The sequence below is a fragment of the Mustela putorius genome, unplaced genomic scaffold, assembly GCF_011764305.1.
Source record: "Mustela putorius furo isolate JIRA1106 unplaced genomic scaffold, ASM1176430v1.1 tig00003834_pilon_pilon_pilon, whole genome shotgun sequence".
NCBI lineage: Eukaryota > Metazoa > Chordata > Mammalia > Carnivora > Mustelidae > Mustela > Mustela putorius.
Window position 1 is genome coordinate 72,745,870 of NW_025421987.1, and position 17,508 is coordinate 72,763,377.

At 36.8% G+C, this 17,508-nt stretch overlaps 1 protein-coding gene across 3 annotated transcripts in view; it reads left to right on the plus strand.

The window, feature by feature from the left end:
- The window catches only part of PRKCI (protein kinase C iota), a 68,574-nt gene that overhangs the window by 12,048 nt on the left and 39,018 nt on the right, over positions 1-17,508 (plus strand). For all 3 annotated transcript variants that reach the window (XM_045088619.1, XM_004756557.3, XM_045088620.1), the window contains one exon: positions 4,818-4,939. In XM_045088619.1, the coding sequence (XP_044944554.1) occupies positions 4,818-4,939 (122 nt within the window). Of the gene's footprint in view, positions 1-4,817; positions 4,940-17,508 lie in introns of those variants that run through there.

Below are 17,508 nucleotides of genomic sequence, written 5' to 3' on the forward strand. Positions count from 1 at the left end.
ATCCTAATGGGTGTGAGGTGATATTTCATTATGGTTTTGATTTGTATCTCACTAATGTTTAGCTATGCTGAACATCTTTTCATAAGCTTGTTGGCTATTTGTGTATAATTTTGGAGAAATGTTGGTTCAAGTCCTTTGCCCATCTTTATTTGGGTTATTTGGTTTTTTCTTTTTCTTTTTTTTTAAAGATTTTATTTATTTATTAGAGAGAAAGAACGAATGGGGAGGGGGGCAGAAGGAGAGGAAGAAGCAGACTCCATGCTCAGCAGGGAGCCCCTTGTGGGACTGAATCCTAGGACTCTGGGCTCCTGACATGAGCTAAAGGCAGACACTTAACTGACTGAGCCACTCAGGTGCCTCCATTTGGATTTTTCTTGTTCCCTGTTTTTATTTTTAAATTATTAATTTTAGATAGAGTATTGACTCTACTAAGAAACATTCTGAAAATAAAATTTCTCCACATCTTGATTTTTCTTAGAAATTTTTACATTCTAAAAGTTTGTAACATTGTTCTCTTCTTTAAATTACAAATTTTTGTTTAAAGCAATTGTTAAAAGCATTTATGAGTTGCCTAAGTGGCTCAGTTGGTGGAGTGTGTGACCTTGATCTTGGGGTTGTGAATTTAAGCCCTATTTTGGGTGTAGAGACTACTCAAGGATAAAGTCTGGCACACCTTGGGGGAAGGGGGTGGGGTTATGGATATTGGGGAGCTATGGTGAGTGCTGTGAAGTGTGTAAACCTGGTGATTCACATACCTGTACCCCAGGGGATAAAAATATATGTTTATAAAAAATAAAAAATAAATTTAAAAAAAAGTCTGGCACACCTGGGTGGCTCAGTTGCTTAAACATCTGACTTCAGCTCAGATCATGATTTCCAGGTCCTGGAATCAAGCCCTGCATTGGACTCCTGCACTCAGCAGGGAGTCTGCTTATCCCTTTCCCTTTGTTCCTCCCTACCCCCAACTGGTATGCACACGTGTGCTTTCTCTCTCTCTCTCAAATAAATAAATAAAATCTTTTAAAAACAACAAAAAACCCCACATTTATAATGAATGCTTATGTAGGTGTTAAGTACTTGAAGAGCCAAGTAGTATGATCAGATGCTTAAAGAAGGAAAAGTAATCTTGCATAAATAAAACTTTTCTCTTTTAAAGGTTCCTCTTAACTTTGTTGTTTGGGGCTGGTACGTTTTCTTCAACACTTTTATTTCATCTGTTTTCAGTCATCTGGGATTTTTACTTTCTGGTCCGCTGGTGGTGCAGACTTCTTACTTCTAAGACTTAGATAATTTGGCATTTCAGTTTTCTTCTCTCTCTCTTTTTTTTAAGATTCTATTTATTTATTTATTTATTTTTAAATTAAAAAAATTTTTTTAAGATTTTATTTATTTGTCAGAGACAGAGGGAGAGAGAGCGAGCGAGCACAGGCAGACAGAGAGGCAGGCAGAGGCACAGGGAGAAGCAGGCTCTCTGCCGAGCAAGGAGCCCGATGTGGGACTCGATCCCAGGACCCTGGGATCATGACCTGAGCCGAAGGCAGCCGCTTAACCAACTGAGCCACCCAGGCGTCCCTTATTTATTTATTTGACAGAGATCACAAGTAGGCAGAGAAGCAGTCAGAGTGAGGAGGAAGCAGGCTCCCTGCTAAGCAGAGAGCCCAATGTGGGCTCTATCCCAGGACACTGGGATCATGACCCAAGCTGAGGGCAGAGGTTTTAACCCACTGAGCCACCCAGGCGCCCCGCCATTTCAGTTTTCTGATGTTCCATGGTCCCTTCGAATGAAGGGATACAGATATGTGTTCCTCTGCCATATTAAGCCAAAGGCATTTGTTGCTTTTGTTTGTTGCTTTTAAAAGGTTAGTTGTGGAGGGGAAGGGTCAGAGCACAGTGTCCACCCCAGGTGTCATTAGATTTGGATTTGAATTCATATCTATTTTTTTTTTAAGATTTTATCTGACAGACAGAGGTCACAATTAGGCAGAGAGGTAGGCAGAAAGAGAAATAGGTTCCCTGCTGAGCAGAGAGCCAGATGTGGGGCTCGATCCCAGGACCCTGGGACCATGACCTGAGCCGAAAGCAGAGGCTTTAACCCACTGAGCCACCCAGGCGTCCCCATATTCTATTTTTTAACTGGGAGAGACTGGCAAATATTCCTTTATGCTTTGCTTTTTAAATCTGTAAAATAGGTTAGTCTGTCTAGTTTGACAGTTACTGTGAATGTCATATAAGATACAGTTTGTTTAAATACCTGGAGCACATTCAGTATTCTATGAATGCTTATAGGCAAAGGAAACATAAACCGTGATAGTACCCTGTCAAAAGTGTGTTTTCTGGAAGCTGGTTTTCTCCTAGAGAGTATATCTTCTGTAGTCAGTTAAGAAATGTTTAAGTTCTTATTATGTTAATAGTTACGTGAATCTGTGAAACAGTCTGAGAATTCTTGTTTTCCAGTTGTGTATGGTTTAGTTGGGGATGTGTTATCAATGTATGAGTTAAATAACAGAAGATAGAACATAAGATACATGTTGGGCAGGTTTAGAAATGTAGACCATTGGGCTTGTGTGGTCGAAAAAGGCTTAATGGAGGTTCATGTTGAAATACCAGTTAAAGAATTGATCCCCACCTCCCCATATAAACTGGGCCTTGAACTGAGGAAAGGTCAGAATTAAAACTTGGATCATCAAGGTCTTCTGTGTGAAGGTCATGAGTAAACCAGATGTCTGTCGTAGAGTATATGTGTTGGGGATGGGTTCAATTTGAGAATAGAACCAGATTATTTAAAAAACTTAAATACCACACACAGAGAGCTGGAATTACAGATTTAAGAGACCCACTACATAGAGATAGTAGTTAAAACACTGAATGTGAATTAGGTTTAGGGAGAAAGAAAGAGTGACAGAGGATGAATGTGAGAGCGGGTGTAAAGAGTATCTTGTGATTGACAACCAAAAGAGACTAGAGTTCAGAAAAGCAGAGAACCAGGGTGGCATACTATTATGAAAGCCAAGGCAAGAGGGTTCTCAGAGGCAGGGGCAGAAAGTTCTGAGTTGCTTAGGGTGATTCTCAAGAAAAGGCCAGTCAGTTTTCATGCTCTGCTCTCTGCTTACCTTTGATAGCCCCTAAAGACTATAGTTTGTTTTTTTTTTTTTACTTTTTTACAGATGACTTAAAATTCTAAACTCCTTATTTCCCTCTCTGTGCTCTGTGTTCAAGCTACCTATGTGTGTTCACAATTCTTCCTTTCTTCCGTGAATATTTCTCAAGAATCCATTCTGTGGGGCGCCTGGGTGGCTCAGTGGGTTAAGCCTCTGCCTTCAGCTTGGTCATGGTCTCAGGGTCCTGGGATTGAGCCCCGCATCGGGCTCTCTGCTTGGCAAGGAGCCTGCTTCCCCCTTTCTCTGCTTCCTCTCTGCCTACTTGTGATCTCTCTCTCTGTCAAATAAATAAACAAAATCTTAAAAAAAAAAAAAAAGAATCCATTCTGTGCTAGGCACTGGGTCTAGGCACTGTGTTGGCCACTAGGAATATAACGAACAAAACAAAATCCCTACTTTCATCAAACTTATATTCTAGCAGGGGTAGGTGGTAGACCATAAACACTAGTTTACCTGTTGGAAGTAACTTTCATCAAACTTATATTCTAGCAGGGGTAGGTGGTAGACCATAAACACTGGTTTACCTGTTGGAAGTAGTAGAAGTTGGTCCGAGAGGTAGTCAGCGCCTGGTAAACCCTGCTAGGGACTTTGTTACTCTGCATGAGAGACCAAGACATTTGAAGAGTTTAAAATAGGAAGAATGTGAACTACATTAACTCTGTAAAACTCTTAGAACAGTTTGACACCTGGAGATCTTTGTAAGTGTAAGTGTTTGTTAAATTAGAGTCTTTCAGGCTATCTGACTTAACATTTGAAAGGATACTGTGGCTGGCTACTGGGCCTAGATTAGATCATGGGGAGCCTTCTCATGGCTCCTTGGAGGAAACCCCAGGCCTCCTGTTAGGATTTCAGGCTTCACAGTGAGTAGCTGCTAGGTAGATTTATTTGAATACTGTTGCTTATCTAACACTAAAACAAACGTAAATACACATTTATGTCTATTCCCATGTTTTCTGCATATCTACCTTAAAACATTAGTCATATTATAAAACCAATTGGGGCAAATGGGAGTTCTTTGGGAAAAGGTGAAAATGAAGGTGTGCAGTCTAAAAATCATGCCATACAAAGAATGGATGAAAGTCTCATGGATAGTTAATCTGTGGATGTGAGGGCTGAGGAAGAGGACATGACAGATCTTTGTCCAGTTATTGAAGAGCCATCTCTTAGATGAAGGGTAGACTTCTTAGGGAGGGGAGATCTGGAGTCAGCGATTAGAACAGATTTCAATTATATATAAGGCAGAAACTGATCAATAACTGAGCTGTTCATCTGTGGAGTGCAGTGCCTCACAGAAGAGTGTGCTCTTGAAAACTAATATTAAAGCAAAGTGGGACAACCGTCAGAGCAGTTAGGGTGGGCTTCCTGAAGAAGGAAGGAGATTGAATTGAAGTTTCTCACAAATCCACTATTTTTATTTTTAAATTTTTAATTTAAACTCAATTTAGTTAGCATTCTACTTTTTTTTATTTTTGAAATTATTGATATGGGTTTTTCTTCTTCTTTCTTTTTTTTTTTTACTTTACAGAGATTGTCTACCGGAAGCAATAATGATACACTCACAAAATACCTGACGTCCTTCAGATCGCCAGGCATTCAGTAGTATGTAGAACATCATTAGTTTCAGTTATCTTCAAACTTAAAACTCTTTTTCTTTTTCAGGGATATCATGATAACCCATTTTGAACCTTCAATCTCCTTCGAGGGCCTTTGCAGTGAGGTTCGAGATATGTGTTCCTTTGACAATGAACAGCTTTTCACCATGAAATGGATAGATGAGGAAGGTGAGTGATAAAGAGCGGGCTCTATGTGTAAGCATTTGATCTAAGATACTATTCTGTCATTTATTTTCAAAATACAGTAAAAGTCCTAATTTATGGACTATTAGGTAAATTAGAAATTCGATGCCATTTTTATTTTGCTTCAGGTACTTAAAAGAATATCACCAAAGGGGACAGTCTTTGTTTTGTCCTTTTTACTCCAAAAAAAAAGAGAAATTAATGTGACTGTCTTCCCCCATTAACATAAACATCAAATAGTGTTATATTTTACTTTAATTTTGAATATGAATGTTTTATACTTTAGAGATTACCGTCGATAATTTGGCAGTATTTTTTGCTGAATATTTCTTCAAAGAAAATGTTACACAATAAAAGTGATTGTGACACTATGATTTCAAAGATGGTGGCATTGATACTTTAATGACTTGAACTCAGAAAACATTTATTGAATATCTGTGTACTAAAGATAGATATTTTCTGCTCTTAAAGTCAATGTCTCATTGGGAGATGGACATGTAAATAACAGATGTGGTGAGTTGAACATAAATCCGTAGGGGTCTTGAAATGCAAAAGCAGTAGCATGTCCATGTGCCCGAAATATTTGTGACATTTGGACTAAAATAGTAACAGAGTAAAAGTTTTTGAAGTGGTGGAGGTGAGGGGAAAACCATTTTGACAAAGAATAAGATAGAAAAAGGACAGAGGTATGAAGAACATGGTGTGTGTGGAAGAGCAGTAATTCACTAAATTAACGTGTAGGGAATGGTGTGGTATCAGGACTAGATCCTTGCTCCTGAGTGTGGTCTGCAGAACTTTTAGAAAAGGCTCATCACAGACTTCTGGATCTGAATCTATATTTTAACAGGAACTACAGGTAAGTCACATGAATATTAAACTTGTAGAAGCTTAGGGTTGACTCAATCCTGGAAGGCTTTGCAAACCACATTAGACTTTATTTTACATGCTATAATGTCACCGAAGTATAGCTTAAAGATACCTTAAATTTACTAACTTTGTATTATGGCCCTCTATTAATTGTAATGAGAATGAAATTTCTTTTTAAGGGAAGTTGTTATAATATGTAGCTCAGTATTTGGGGCCATTTCTAGGTTTCCTGATAGGAAGAGCCCTGGAAAGATATTATCCTAGATCCAAGTTGTACATAAACTCAAAATCTACTTTTACTTTTTAAACACATTTTTTTTAAAAAAAGTTTTATTTATCTAATCTCTGTGCCCAATGTGGGGATAGAACTCATGACCCCGAGATCAAGAATCACATGTTCCTTCCAACTGAGCCAACAAGGCACCCCTTTAAAGACATTTTTAGAAGTTTCTCTAAGGTAATCCATGTTTGCTGTTTGGGAAAAAAAAGTAGCACAGATGTTTTGAAATTTTGAAAGAAGTCTTCTGTTTGCCCTTTCTCTTCTTTCCTTCCTCATCAGTCCCAGGCGTAAGAGAGAAAAACCACTGTTACAGCTAGTATATATCCTTCAAAATACTTTCTCTGTATATACAAATATGTTTGTTTCTGTACATTATTTATAAGTGTACTTTTTAATACAAAAATAATTCAATCACATAAATCATTAAATGATATTTCCCTTTTACATTTTGAGTTGGACATTTTTCATTTCAGCATGAATGAAATTATACCATTACCTTTTTTTTTTAAAGAATTTTATTTTTTTAAAGTAATCTCTGCACCCAAAGTGGGGCTTGAACTCACAACCTCAAAATCAAGAGTCACATGCTCCACTGACTGAGCCAGCCAGGCACCCCTACAGCATTACTTTTTTAAGTGCTGTATAATATAGCACATCATTGTAGATATTTCATGGTTTATTTAATCCCTTATTGGTGGATGTTTGGACTACTTCCAGGGTATTTGTTTTTTGTTTTTTTTTTTTTGCTACTATAAGCAATACATAATGAACATCTTTATATGAAATTTCGTGCAATTGTATGGGACTTTGTGTAGCAAATGCATAGAATATGCACATCATAAATTTTGGTAGCTAGGGACAATTCACATTCAAAACAAGTTCAAACCAATTTATGGCACAGTTACATTGAATGAGAGCATCCCTTTGCTCTTACCCTCACTAACCTCAGATATTATGAGTCTTAACATTTTTTGAAGTCTAGTAAGGGAAATACTAGCTTGGTATTTTAAATTCTGTGTTATTTAAGGACAAGTCTGTCTATATTCATCCATTTTTGACCACAAGGCTAGTTTAAGTATTGTTAATTCTAAATAGTGTGGATATCTCACAGTATATCTTCAGCCTAAATATGAGACTATATAATTTAGCACAGTATATACAATATAGTTAGCATCAATAAATTGATTCTTATCATGAACTAATGTTATTCTCTCTCTCTCTCTCTCTTTTTTTTTTTCTTTAAATGAACTCTATGCCTAATATGGGGCTTGAGCTCACAACCCTGAGATCAGGAGTCTTACGCTCTACCAATTGAGCAAGCCAGGCACCCCAATGTTATTCTCATTTTAAACCTTTCCTGATAATTCCATGCCATTTATTTCCCATTTGAGATTTTTTTTTCAATTGGTGGTTTTCAAACTAGTACACATAGGAATCATAGATAATGCATTTTATTAAATTGATTTAGAGATAATCCATTAAAAATTGTTATAGTATTTGGGGTGCGTGGGTGGCTCAGTTAAGCATCCAACTCTTAATTTCATCTCAGGTCATGATCTTGGGGTTGTGAGATCAAGTCCCAGGTCGGGCATGGAGCCTGCTTAAGATTCTCTCTCCCTCTTCCCCTACCCCTATCTCTCTCACCGTCTCTGAAATAAAATAAAATAAAATGAAACAAAATTTTATAGTACTCTTATACTTTGTATTGTCTTTACCTGGGAAGCTCTGTTCCCACATTGTTATATGGCTATCTCTTCCCTGTCATTCAGGTTACTCAAATGTCCTGTCCTCCAAGAAGCCTTTCACTCCTATTCACTTTGAATCTCATTTTATGGTAGAATGTAAGCTCCATGAGAATAGAGATCTCGTCTTTGCCATGGAGCTCCAGTGCCTAGAGCAGTACTCAATAATAGTATGCTCAAAAAACATTTATGAGTTGTAGAAGAGGCTAAAAGCAAGGCTGTCCTGTAGTTTTATGTATATTATTGAAGATTTAAGTGTTGGGAGTTGTGGTTTATTCTATTTTTTCTTAACATTATAGGATATTTTAATTAACAGATTCACATAGTAAATTAAATTAATTCTCTGGTGAAACAGTCTTATCCTTTTATAATGCAATTCAAAGTTCTTTGTCTCTAAATAGCTATTAAATGTCCTACTTTTCTGGGGAGAACTATAAAACTATAGCCTCATTCAAGTAAAAGGTTAAACTTTCTATTAAAGTCTGCTGATTCCCATGTGATCCTTGTTTCCCTGGTTAATTTTGATACCAGTCTCTTCTTAATTTTAGGCATATAGAGCCAGTAGTAATTATTTTTAAGTTCCTTGCAATTATTTTTCAGTTGTAATTTCGTTACCTTTATTTTTAGCCAGGTAGGCATCAGGGGTGCTTATCTAGAGAAAAAATTCTCTTCAGAATCAGTGGGACACAGGACTGTGATTTCTCTGGTTTATGAGCAACACTGTCTAGAAGCTAATCTTTTAACTGTGGTGTTTTTTCTGTTAGAGCAAATAATCACAAGCTTACTTCATTTCTTAAAGTAGATCTATGACAGCCATTCTTTTTCCTTGTGTTCAAAACCAGTTTTACTGATTTGTTTTGATGTGTCTGTGGAAAAACTGGTTTGCTTAATCTAACTAAACATTTTAGAATGAATAGTAATTTTGTAACAATTATACCTCCCTTCTCATGTGAGGAGAGAGTATGGGACAGAGAATGATAAATGACTTTTTAGTTCATCAAACTTTAATTGTGACTGTTTTTCCTTAAGGATAAGCTTTTTTATATTCACAATCTAATATTTCTAATTCCATCAGTTTCTTACTCATTCAGAATCTGATTACCAGGTTTATATTTAACTGCTTCTATTCTGTCACTTCTCTTTTATTAGAAATTAACCTTTGGATATTTTATTTCTTAGTTAAGTTTTTATTAAGAGTGGTGCTTGCTTTTTAACAAAAATATTGATTTGTTTGAAGGAAAAAGTCTCTCTGAGGATCCTCAGATCCTCAGATCTTTCCTATAAACAAATTAATGATGTCTTTTTTGGTGAATGTACAACTAGAAGGGTAACAGTTGTTTCCTTTCTTACAAATAGCCAAATATTGTATAGGCTGTTATTTAACCTGCCTTTTCACTTAACATCTTGTGGATTATCTTTCCATATCAATCTATGTAGAATTATATAATGTGGTTTATATAGTGTTTGTATAACATGGTTGTTCCATAACTTAATCAATCCCCCTTTGATGGATATTAGGATTATTTTGTAGTGTATAAAAAATATTAGTGCAGAGACTATCTTTGTACATACTTTTTTGGGGGACACCTGCACTATATTACTTATAGGGTGAATTCCTTGAAATGGAAGTGTCCTTGAAAATAGGTGGTACCAAATTGACCTCCAAAAATATTCCACCTTTTGTTATACTTTTCACCAATAACACATGTAAATTATTATTTTATTATTGTTTATATTTAAAAGGCCACCTAGGCACACCTCAGTCAGTTAAGCATCTGCTTTTGGCTTGGGTTATGATCCCAGAGTCCAGAGTCCAGGGGGCTCCACCAGTGGGGAGTCTGCTTGTCCCTCTCCCTCTGCTGTTCCCCCTGCTTGTGCTCTCTTTATGCCTGCTCTCTCTCTCTCTCTCTCCCAAATAAATAAAATCTTAAATAAATAAAAATGAAGGAGGTATAATTGACACAATATAGTGTACATATTAAAAGTATACATGCAATTTGATGAGTTTCGACACCCAGGAAACCATCATCATAAGCAAGATAGCCTATCCATTACCCCAAGTGTTTCAGTGTGCTTTGCAGTTCCTCACCCCTACCCATGCCAAGTAACTAATGATTTGTTTTCTGTCACTGTAGATTTGTTTACATTTTCTAGAGTTTTGTAGTCATGGAATCACACAGTATGTACTCATTTTGGGGGGGCAGGCTAGTCTGGTTTCTTTCACTGAGAAAAATTATTGATATGTGTGTTGTGTGTATCAGTAGTTCATTTATTTTTATTGCTGAGTGAGTGGTATTCCATTATACGGATGTACCACAGTCTTTGAACTGTTCCTCTGTTGATGGCCATTGAGGCTGCACTTTGGGGCTATCACAAATAAAAACTCTATGGCAGTCACATATGAATCTTTGTATAGATACAGGTTTTCTTTTCTCATGGGCAAATAACTAGAAGTGGAATGGCTGGATCATCTGGTAGGTATTCTTTTTCTTTAAGATTTTATTTATTTATTTATTTGACAGAGAGAGAGAGAGAGAGAAAGATCACAAGTAGGCAGAACAGCAGGCAGAGGGAGAGGGAGAAGCAGGCTCCCTGCTGAGCAAGGAGCCCAATGCAGGGCTCCATCCCAGGATCCTGAGATCATGACCTAAGCCAAAGGCAGACACTTAACTGACTGAGCCACCCTGGTGCCCTGGTATATATCCTTCTTAAAAAATAAAATAGGAAAAAACGTATTTGAAAAGGAGATGAGGTGGAGTACTACAGCACAGGTGCATTCTTGGGCTGATGATTTTTAGAAAAGAATTTATATGGAAGTTGAGGATATGCAAATTGATACCTTTTAAAAACCCTCTAATCCTGGTCATCCCTGGAAAGTCTTCTGTACTCCCAAGGAGAGAGTACCCCATGCTGAAGACAACTGGCTGACTTAGAGAAGTCCTCAAGCCCTTCTTTCTCTTTTGGCCTCTGCCCCAACTCTGTGCTCCAGGCATTCTGTCCGGGAAACTCTGCCTGCTGCCATTTATACAGCAGGCCGTGTAGATGCCTGAAAGGCAAGGGGATCAGACTGGGGCCCACCTGGAAAAAATCCCTTGCAGTGGTAGGGTGGAGATGAGTTGAGAGGTGAGACAAGAGGGGCCATAAGATGCTGACTGGTCACCAGAGATCCGAAACTCCAACTTACGCTCTGGTCTGTGGGAAGGTCTCTTCGTTGGCATCCCCGCCTCCAGTTGCATTTTAAGGGGTAACTACTATCGTAGGAAAAGTTTATAATTCAGACTGTTTCTCACTTACATCCCTTCATCTCCAGGGAACCACTAATCTGGTTTTCTGTCACTATTCTAAATATATAAATAACAAAATGCAGTGTTTTCATGTGTTTTTTAAATTCATATAAATCATACTAGCACATATTTTGAAACTTCCCCCTTTTCTACTGGACATATGTCTTGAAGTCTGTTCATGTGCCTAGAGAACTAGTATACTTCTTTTTAAAAATTCTTTTTTTTATTGTGGTCAAATATACCTAACATAAAATTTTAACTTTTGTTAAGTGTACAATTCAGGGACATTAAGCATATTCACAATTTTATGCAACCATCTTCCTTTACCATATTCTAGAATCTTTTTATTGTCCCAAACAAACTATACCTATTAAGTAATATTTCCCCTAATTGAATTTAAATTAAAAACAACAACAACAACAACAACTCTGGGGCACCTGGGTGGCTCAGTGGGTTAAAGCATCTGCCTTCGGCTCAGGTCATGATCTCAGGGTCCTGGGATCAAGCCCCACATTGGACTCTCTGCTCAGCAGGGAGCCTGCTTCCTCCCTTCTCCCTCTGCCTGCCTCTCTGCCTACTTGTGATCTCTGTCTGTCAAATAAATAAATAAAACCTTAAAAAAAAAAAAAAACCCTCCACATTTTCCCCTCCTACAGCTCCTCTCCCTCACATGCTTTTCTTAGACTTCCTGTCTCTATGAATTTGTCTTTCTGTCCCTATAAATTTCTCTGTGAAAATAGATTTCTGGCTTCCTGCTCTCTAGGTCACCTTTGTTTTTGAAAGATAATTTTGCTCGGCAAATAATTTTTTAAATTTATTTTTTTTTTTTTTGCATTCTGTACACTGTCTTCTAGCTTGCATTGTCTCTGATGCAAATCTGCAGTCAGTGACCTTTGTGCTTCTCTATGTAATATATCTCTTTGGCTGCTTTTAAGATTTTTCTCTCTATAATTGGAAAAATTTTGGCCATTATCTCTTCAAACAATTTTTTTTTCTGTCACCAGACCCCTCCTTTAGGGACTCCAATTACAGGTATGTTAGTTCTCCTGAGGTGTCATAAAGCTCACTAATGCTCTGTTCCTTTTTTTCTCCCCCAGTCTGTTTCTCTGCTTTTCATGTTCGTAGTTTCATTGCTGCCTAAGTTCACCAGTCTTTTCTTCTGCCATTAATCTCACCTACTATAGTTCAATTTGGGCCTTTATGTTCCATCTTTACTTGACATGCCCAATATCTACAGCTTTGTGAGCATATTGGATATAACTATAATAACTTTTAATATCCATTCCTACAAATTCTTTCATCTTTCAGGGTCTGTTCCAGTTGATTGATGTTTCTCCTGGTGTGGTTCGTATTTTCCTGCTTCTTCATGTGCCTGGGTCTGTTTTACTGGATCCTGGATATTGTGACATTGGCAATGGATATATTTGTATTTTTATGAATATTTCTGACTTTTGTTTAGGGATGCATTTAAGTTACTTGGAAACAGTTGATCCTTTGTTGCTTATTTCCATCTCCTGAATCTTTTTTTTTCACTTGTTTTGTGTAGTTTTCTTGTGTTTCAGGTGGAGGGTTGAATCCAGTTCCTATTACCTCATCATCTCCAGAAGTGGAAGTTGAGGATAGGCAGCTTGATAGGATAGAATATGCTTCTGTAACCACTGATTTCCACCTTCTAGAAAAGCAAGCCAGAAGCCAGATGTCCACTGCTTTTGTGATTGGGCCTAATATTGGGCCATTTAAACACTCTAGCATTCTTGGAAACTTTTTGCAAATCTTATTTTAAGCAATGCAGCCCTTCAGAGCAGGGAGTGCAGGAGCTTTCACAAGTAGTATGTAGTGTTCTGAACCCAGTTTCCAGAGGGGGGATGGCAGTAGGATGGTTCAGCGGGAATGGGGAGTTTGTAAATCTACAGCCTACTCAGGCATCCGGGAGAGGACTCTGGTGATACTACCTCAGGCAAATGTGAACGGTTGCCAACTTTGGTTGTAGGCTGCCTTGATTCTCTTAAGTGTCGGCACTGAATTGAGTCATGTGCTGAAATACCTAATATAACTAGAGTTATATATATGTTTCATTTTTTAAAAAAGATTTTATTTATTTATTTGACAGAGAGAGAGATCACATGTAGGCAGAGAGGGAGGCAGGCTCCCTGCTCTGTAGAGAGCCTGATGCGAGGCTCGAGCCCAGGACCCTGAGATCATGACCTGAGTTGAAGGCAGAGGCTTAACCCACTGAGCCACCCAGGTGCCCCTATGTATGTGTTTTAAGTTCTGCATCTTGTCAGGTTATCTAATAAATAACTGAGTCTTACATATTTATCAAACCCCTGAGGTCCAGTGCCCTAATTTTCTTCTTTCTTTTCATAGGTGAAAGAAAATGTAGATATATTGAAAGAAAGACTTGATCTGCTGGTTATAATACACACATTTTATTACCTTGAAATTCATTGACTATAGCAGATCTCACTCTGGCTGTATGTCTGTTTCAGGAGGTGAATTTGGACTTTAGTAATAGAGGGGGCTTTGAGAAATAGCTTTTTTTCCTATCTTTGTTTCATGATGACTCTTCATGGAATGTTTTACTTCTGAGTTACGTGTCCTACTTTATCAGGCATGAAACAGTTGGCCCAAAAAGGTAATACTTGAACCACAGATAAAAACAAAATAGACTTGAGTATACGTAATGTCAGTAATTAACTCCTCTTTTCACACTTGTGATTTTTCAAAAGTATCAGTCTCTAGGTAAATACTGAATACAGGTACTTCACCCAGTCGAGGTTTCAACCAACAGCAAGCAGGTACTAGTCTTGCAAAAAGACAGTGTCTAGCAGAAGGGAAAGATTGATTTTAAAATATGGTTGTAATGATACTTTTAACAATAGTTAATTCCATCCATGGCATTTAGTCAAAGCACAATAATAAAAGCCATATGTATAATGGACCAAGCATACCATGAATCATTTTAAATATATGATCTTCAGTTTTCCCATTATCCTCACAATATAAGTAATAGGCCTCTGCAGAGAGAGAGATAGATATGTGTGCAGAGACATATATATGTTATATATATATGTTTTTAAACAATGAGAATATAGGTGTTCCTATATATATACATATATATGTATATATATAGCCCATGCTCATTAGCATTCACTACCTATTTCCCCTAAGTTCTTTACCCACTGCAGCCCTCATATATATGTGTGTGTGTGTGTATATATATATATATAGTAACACCTATGTTCTCATTGTTTAAAAACAACCTGAGCTAAGTTTAAATGTATTTGCCAGCATGGATTCAGTTTCCTCACCTGGAAAATTGGAAATGAAGTGTTAATTAAATTTTAGACTCAATCTATTTCTAGAATTCTTTGAGTATTTCATTATTTAGAATTAATTTAGTCAGTTGGCTTGTTTAACTGGAATGATTTACACACTCACTGATATGTGAAATTTTTATTACTTTTTATGTTGCTTTTTTATTTTTGGCCTATACTTAAATCTACTGTAGAAACAAGTTTTTTTTTTTTTTTAAGCTATATCAAAAATGGTATATAATTAAATTGACTTTCACTTTCATAAATGTGGCAAAATGGGAGAAATTTGGATAACTGAGAAAGTGAATCTGTGAATGAATTACTTTATTTCTTTGAGGCAAACTAAGACAGACTTTGCTTTTGGACTAGAATTTTCTTTGCTGTCAGACTCACATTTATAAAAACACTGCATTATGTAAGCATTTTTTCTAAAACAGCTTCATTGAGATATAATTTATTATTTAAAGGAGTTTTTAGTATATTCACAGAGTTACACAACCATCACCACAATCAATTTTAAAACATTTCATCACCCAAAAAATAAATCCCATGCTCATTAACATTCACTACCTATTTCCCTCTAAGTTCTTTACCCAATGCAGCCCGTAGACCTAGGTAACTACTAATCAACTTCATGTTTTTCTTTCTTCCTTTCTTTCTTTTTTTAAGATTTTATTTATTTATTTGAGAAAGAGAGAGAGAGCATGAGAGGGTAGAGGTCAGAGGGAGAAGGAGACTCCCCACCGAGCGGGGAGCCTGCTGTGGGATTTGATCCCAGGACTCCAGGATCATGACCTAAGCCAAAGGCAGTTACTTAACCAACTGAGCCACCTGAGGGGCCCCAACTTTATGTTTCTATAGATTTGCCTAATCTACACGTGTCATATGAGTACTTGTTCAATTAACAGACATTTGGGTAATTTCCATTTTTTGGCTGTTATGAGTAGTACTACCACTATGAACATTTAGTTACAACTTTTTGTGTGGCCATATGTTTTCATTTCTCTGGATATATACCTAGGAGAAGAATTGCTGGGTCATATGGTAACTATGTTTAACCTTTTGAGGAACTACTAGACTGTTTGTTGAAGTGGCAGCACCATTTTACATTCCCATCAGCAGTATATATGGATTGATCCTCACCAGTACTTGTTATTATCAGTGTATTGAGTGTTGATCCAAAAATGGTGTATCTATGTAACCTGGTTGAATCATTTTGACTCACTATTTTTTATCTAGCATCTTTAAGATATTAATAACACCAAGTTAAAGACTGAATGTATGAGAGAACCAATCTTTCTTTTATGTAAATTATACTCAGTCAGAAAATAAATCAGAAGAAAAGATTCCATCCATATAACAATATGATTTTTTTTTTAATCTAGGGGTAAACTTTAAAGGAATGTGAAGAACCCATGTAAAGAAAACTGAAACAAAAACAACAGGATTCCATAAGCAAAACCTTAAATGAATGGGGTTAGGAAGAAGTATCGTGTAAAATGAGAACTCCCTGCAGATAAATCTATAAAGACCATGACCGCCCCCCCAAATTCTAATAGGATTTTTAAAAAACTGACAATTTCATTTGGAAAAATAAACAGGAAAATTCTGAAAAAGGAAATGTAAAGAGGGAAGAATTACTCTAATTTTTATGTTGAAAAACACCATAATCACAGATAAAAGAGTAATAACAGCTGACAGAAAATACTTGTAACATTTCCAGAGAGTTGGTATCTCTAATATAAAATAATTAGGGAAAAAAAAAAAAAAGATGAAAAATCTACTTAAAGAAATGTAGATAGCTAATTCATAAATGACCAAAAAAACTAAAAAATTACTAATAGTTAAAAAAACCAAAGATTTGAAAATAAGACATTTTCACTACCAGATTAGAAGATAATTAAAATTTAATAATTACTTATAGGGAGTTAGGAAAGATACACTGTTATATATATGATAACCTTTTGGAGTTCCTGTCATTCTAAAATTTGTCATTCTAAATTCTAAATTCTAAATTTAAATTCTAAATTCTAAATAATTGCCAAAATTTTAAATGGGGGCACTTCATTTTATTTTTTAAAGATTTATTTTAGAGAAGGAAAGAGCACGAGCAGGGAGAGGGGCAAGGAGGGTACAGAAGGATAGGGAGAGAATCTTAAGTAGATTCCACGCTGAATGTGGAGTCCATCACATGGCTTGATCTTACGACCCCGAGGTCACGATTTGAGCTGAAACTGAGAGTAGGACAGCCAACCAGCTGAGCCACCCATGTGCCCCAAATGGGCACACTTTAATCAATCCTACTTGTAGGAAATCATCATGAAAAGTTACTCAAATACACAAATACTTAAAGAATATTTGCTGTCTTATTCACTAATAAAAAAGACTGACATACTGATACATGCTACAACATGGAGGAACCTTAAAAACGTGCTCAGGGAGGAAAGAGGGACACGAATGACCACATATTATATGATTCCATCTATATGAAATGTCCAGAAAAGCCAAATCTATAGATGCTGAAAATAGTGGTTATTTAGTGGTTGCCTAGGTCTGGCAATAGGAGGAGAGGTTGGGGGTAACGGAGAGTGACCACTATGGACAAGGGGCTTTTTTGAGGAGGAAATAATAAAAGTATTCTAAAACGGATTCTGTTGATAGTTAACAACTTGCGAACATACTGACAGCCATTGTACACTTCAAATGGGTAAATTGAATGCTTTGTGAATTATATCTCAATAAAACCTTTATTAAAAATTAGGTTATCCTAGGCTTTTCAAAAAGTGTGAAATATTACATCCTTAGATAGGGCTGTTCAGAAGAGGTGGCATTTGTCCTGGGTCTTGTAAAGATTCACAGAATTTCAAGATTCAGCTTGAAAGATGGCTGTAAGGTGTTGGTTCCATAACAACTCACCTCAGAGTATAGTAGCATTAAAAAAAAGCCTGCCACTTTATTTTATAATCTCTCACACTTCTGTGATTTGACTCGCTCTGCTGGTCTCACGAGAGGTCTCTCCTGCAGTGGCAATCAGAGGGCAGCTGGGTCTGGAGTCATGTGGAGG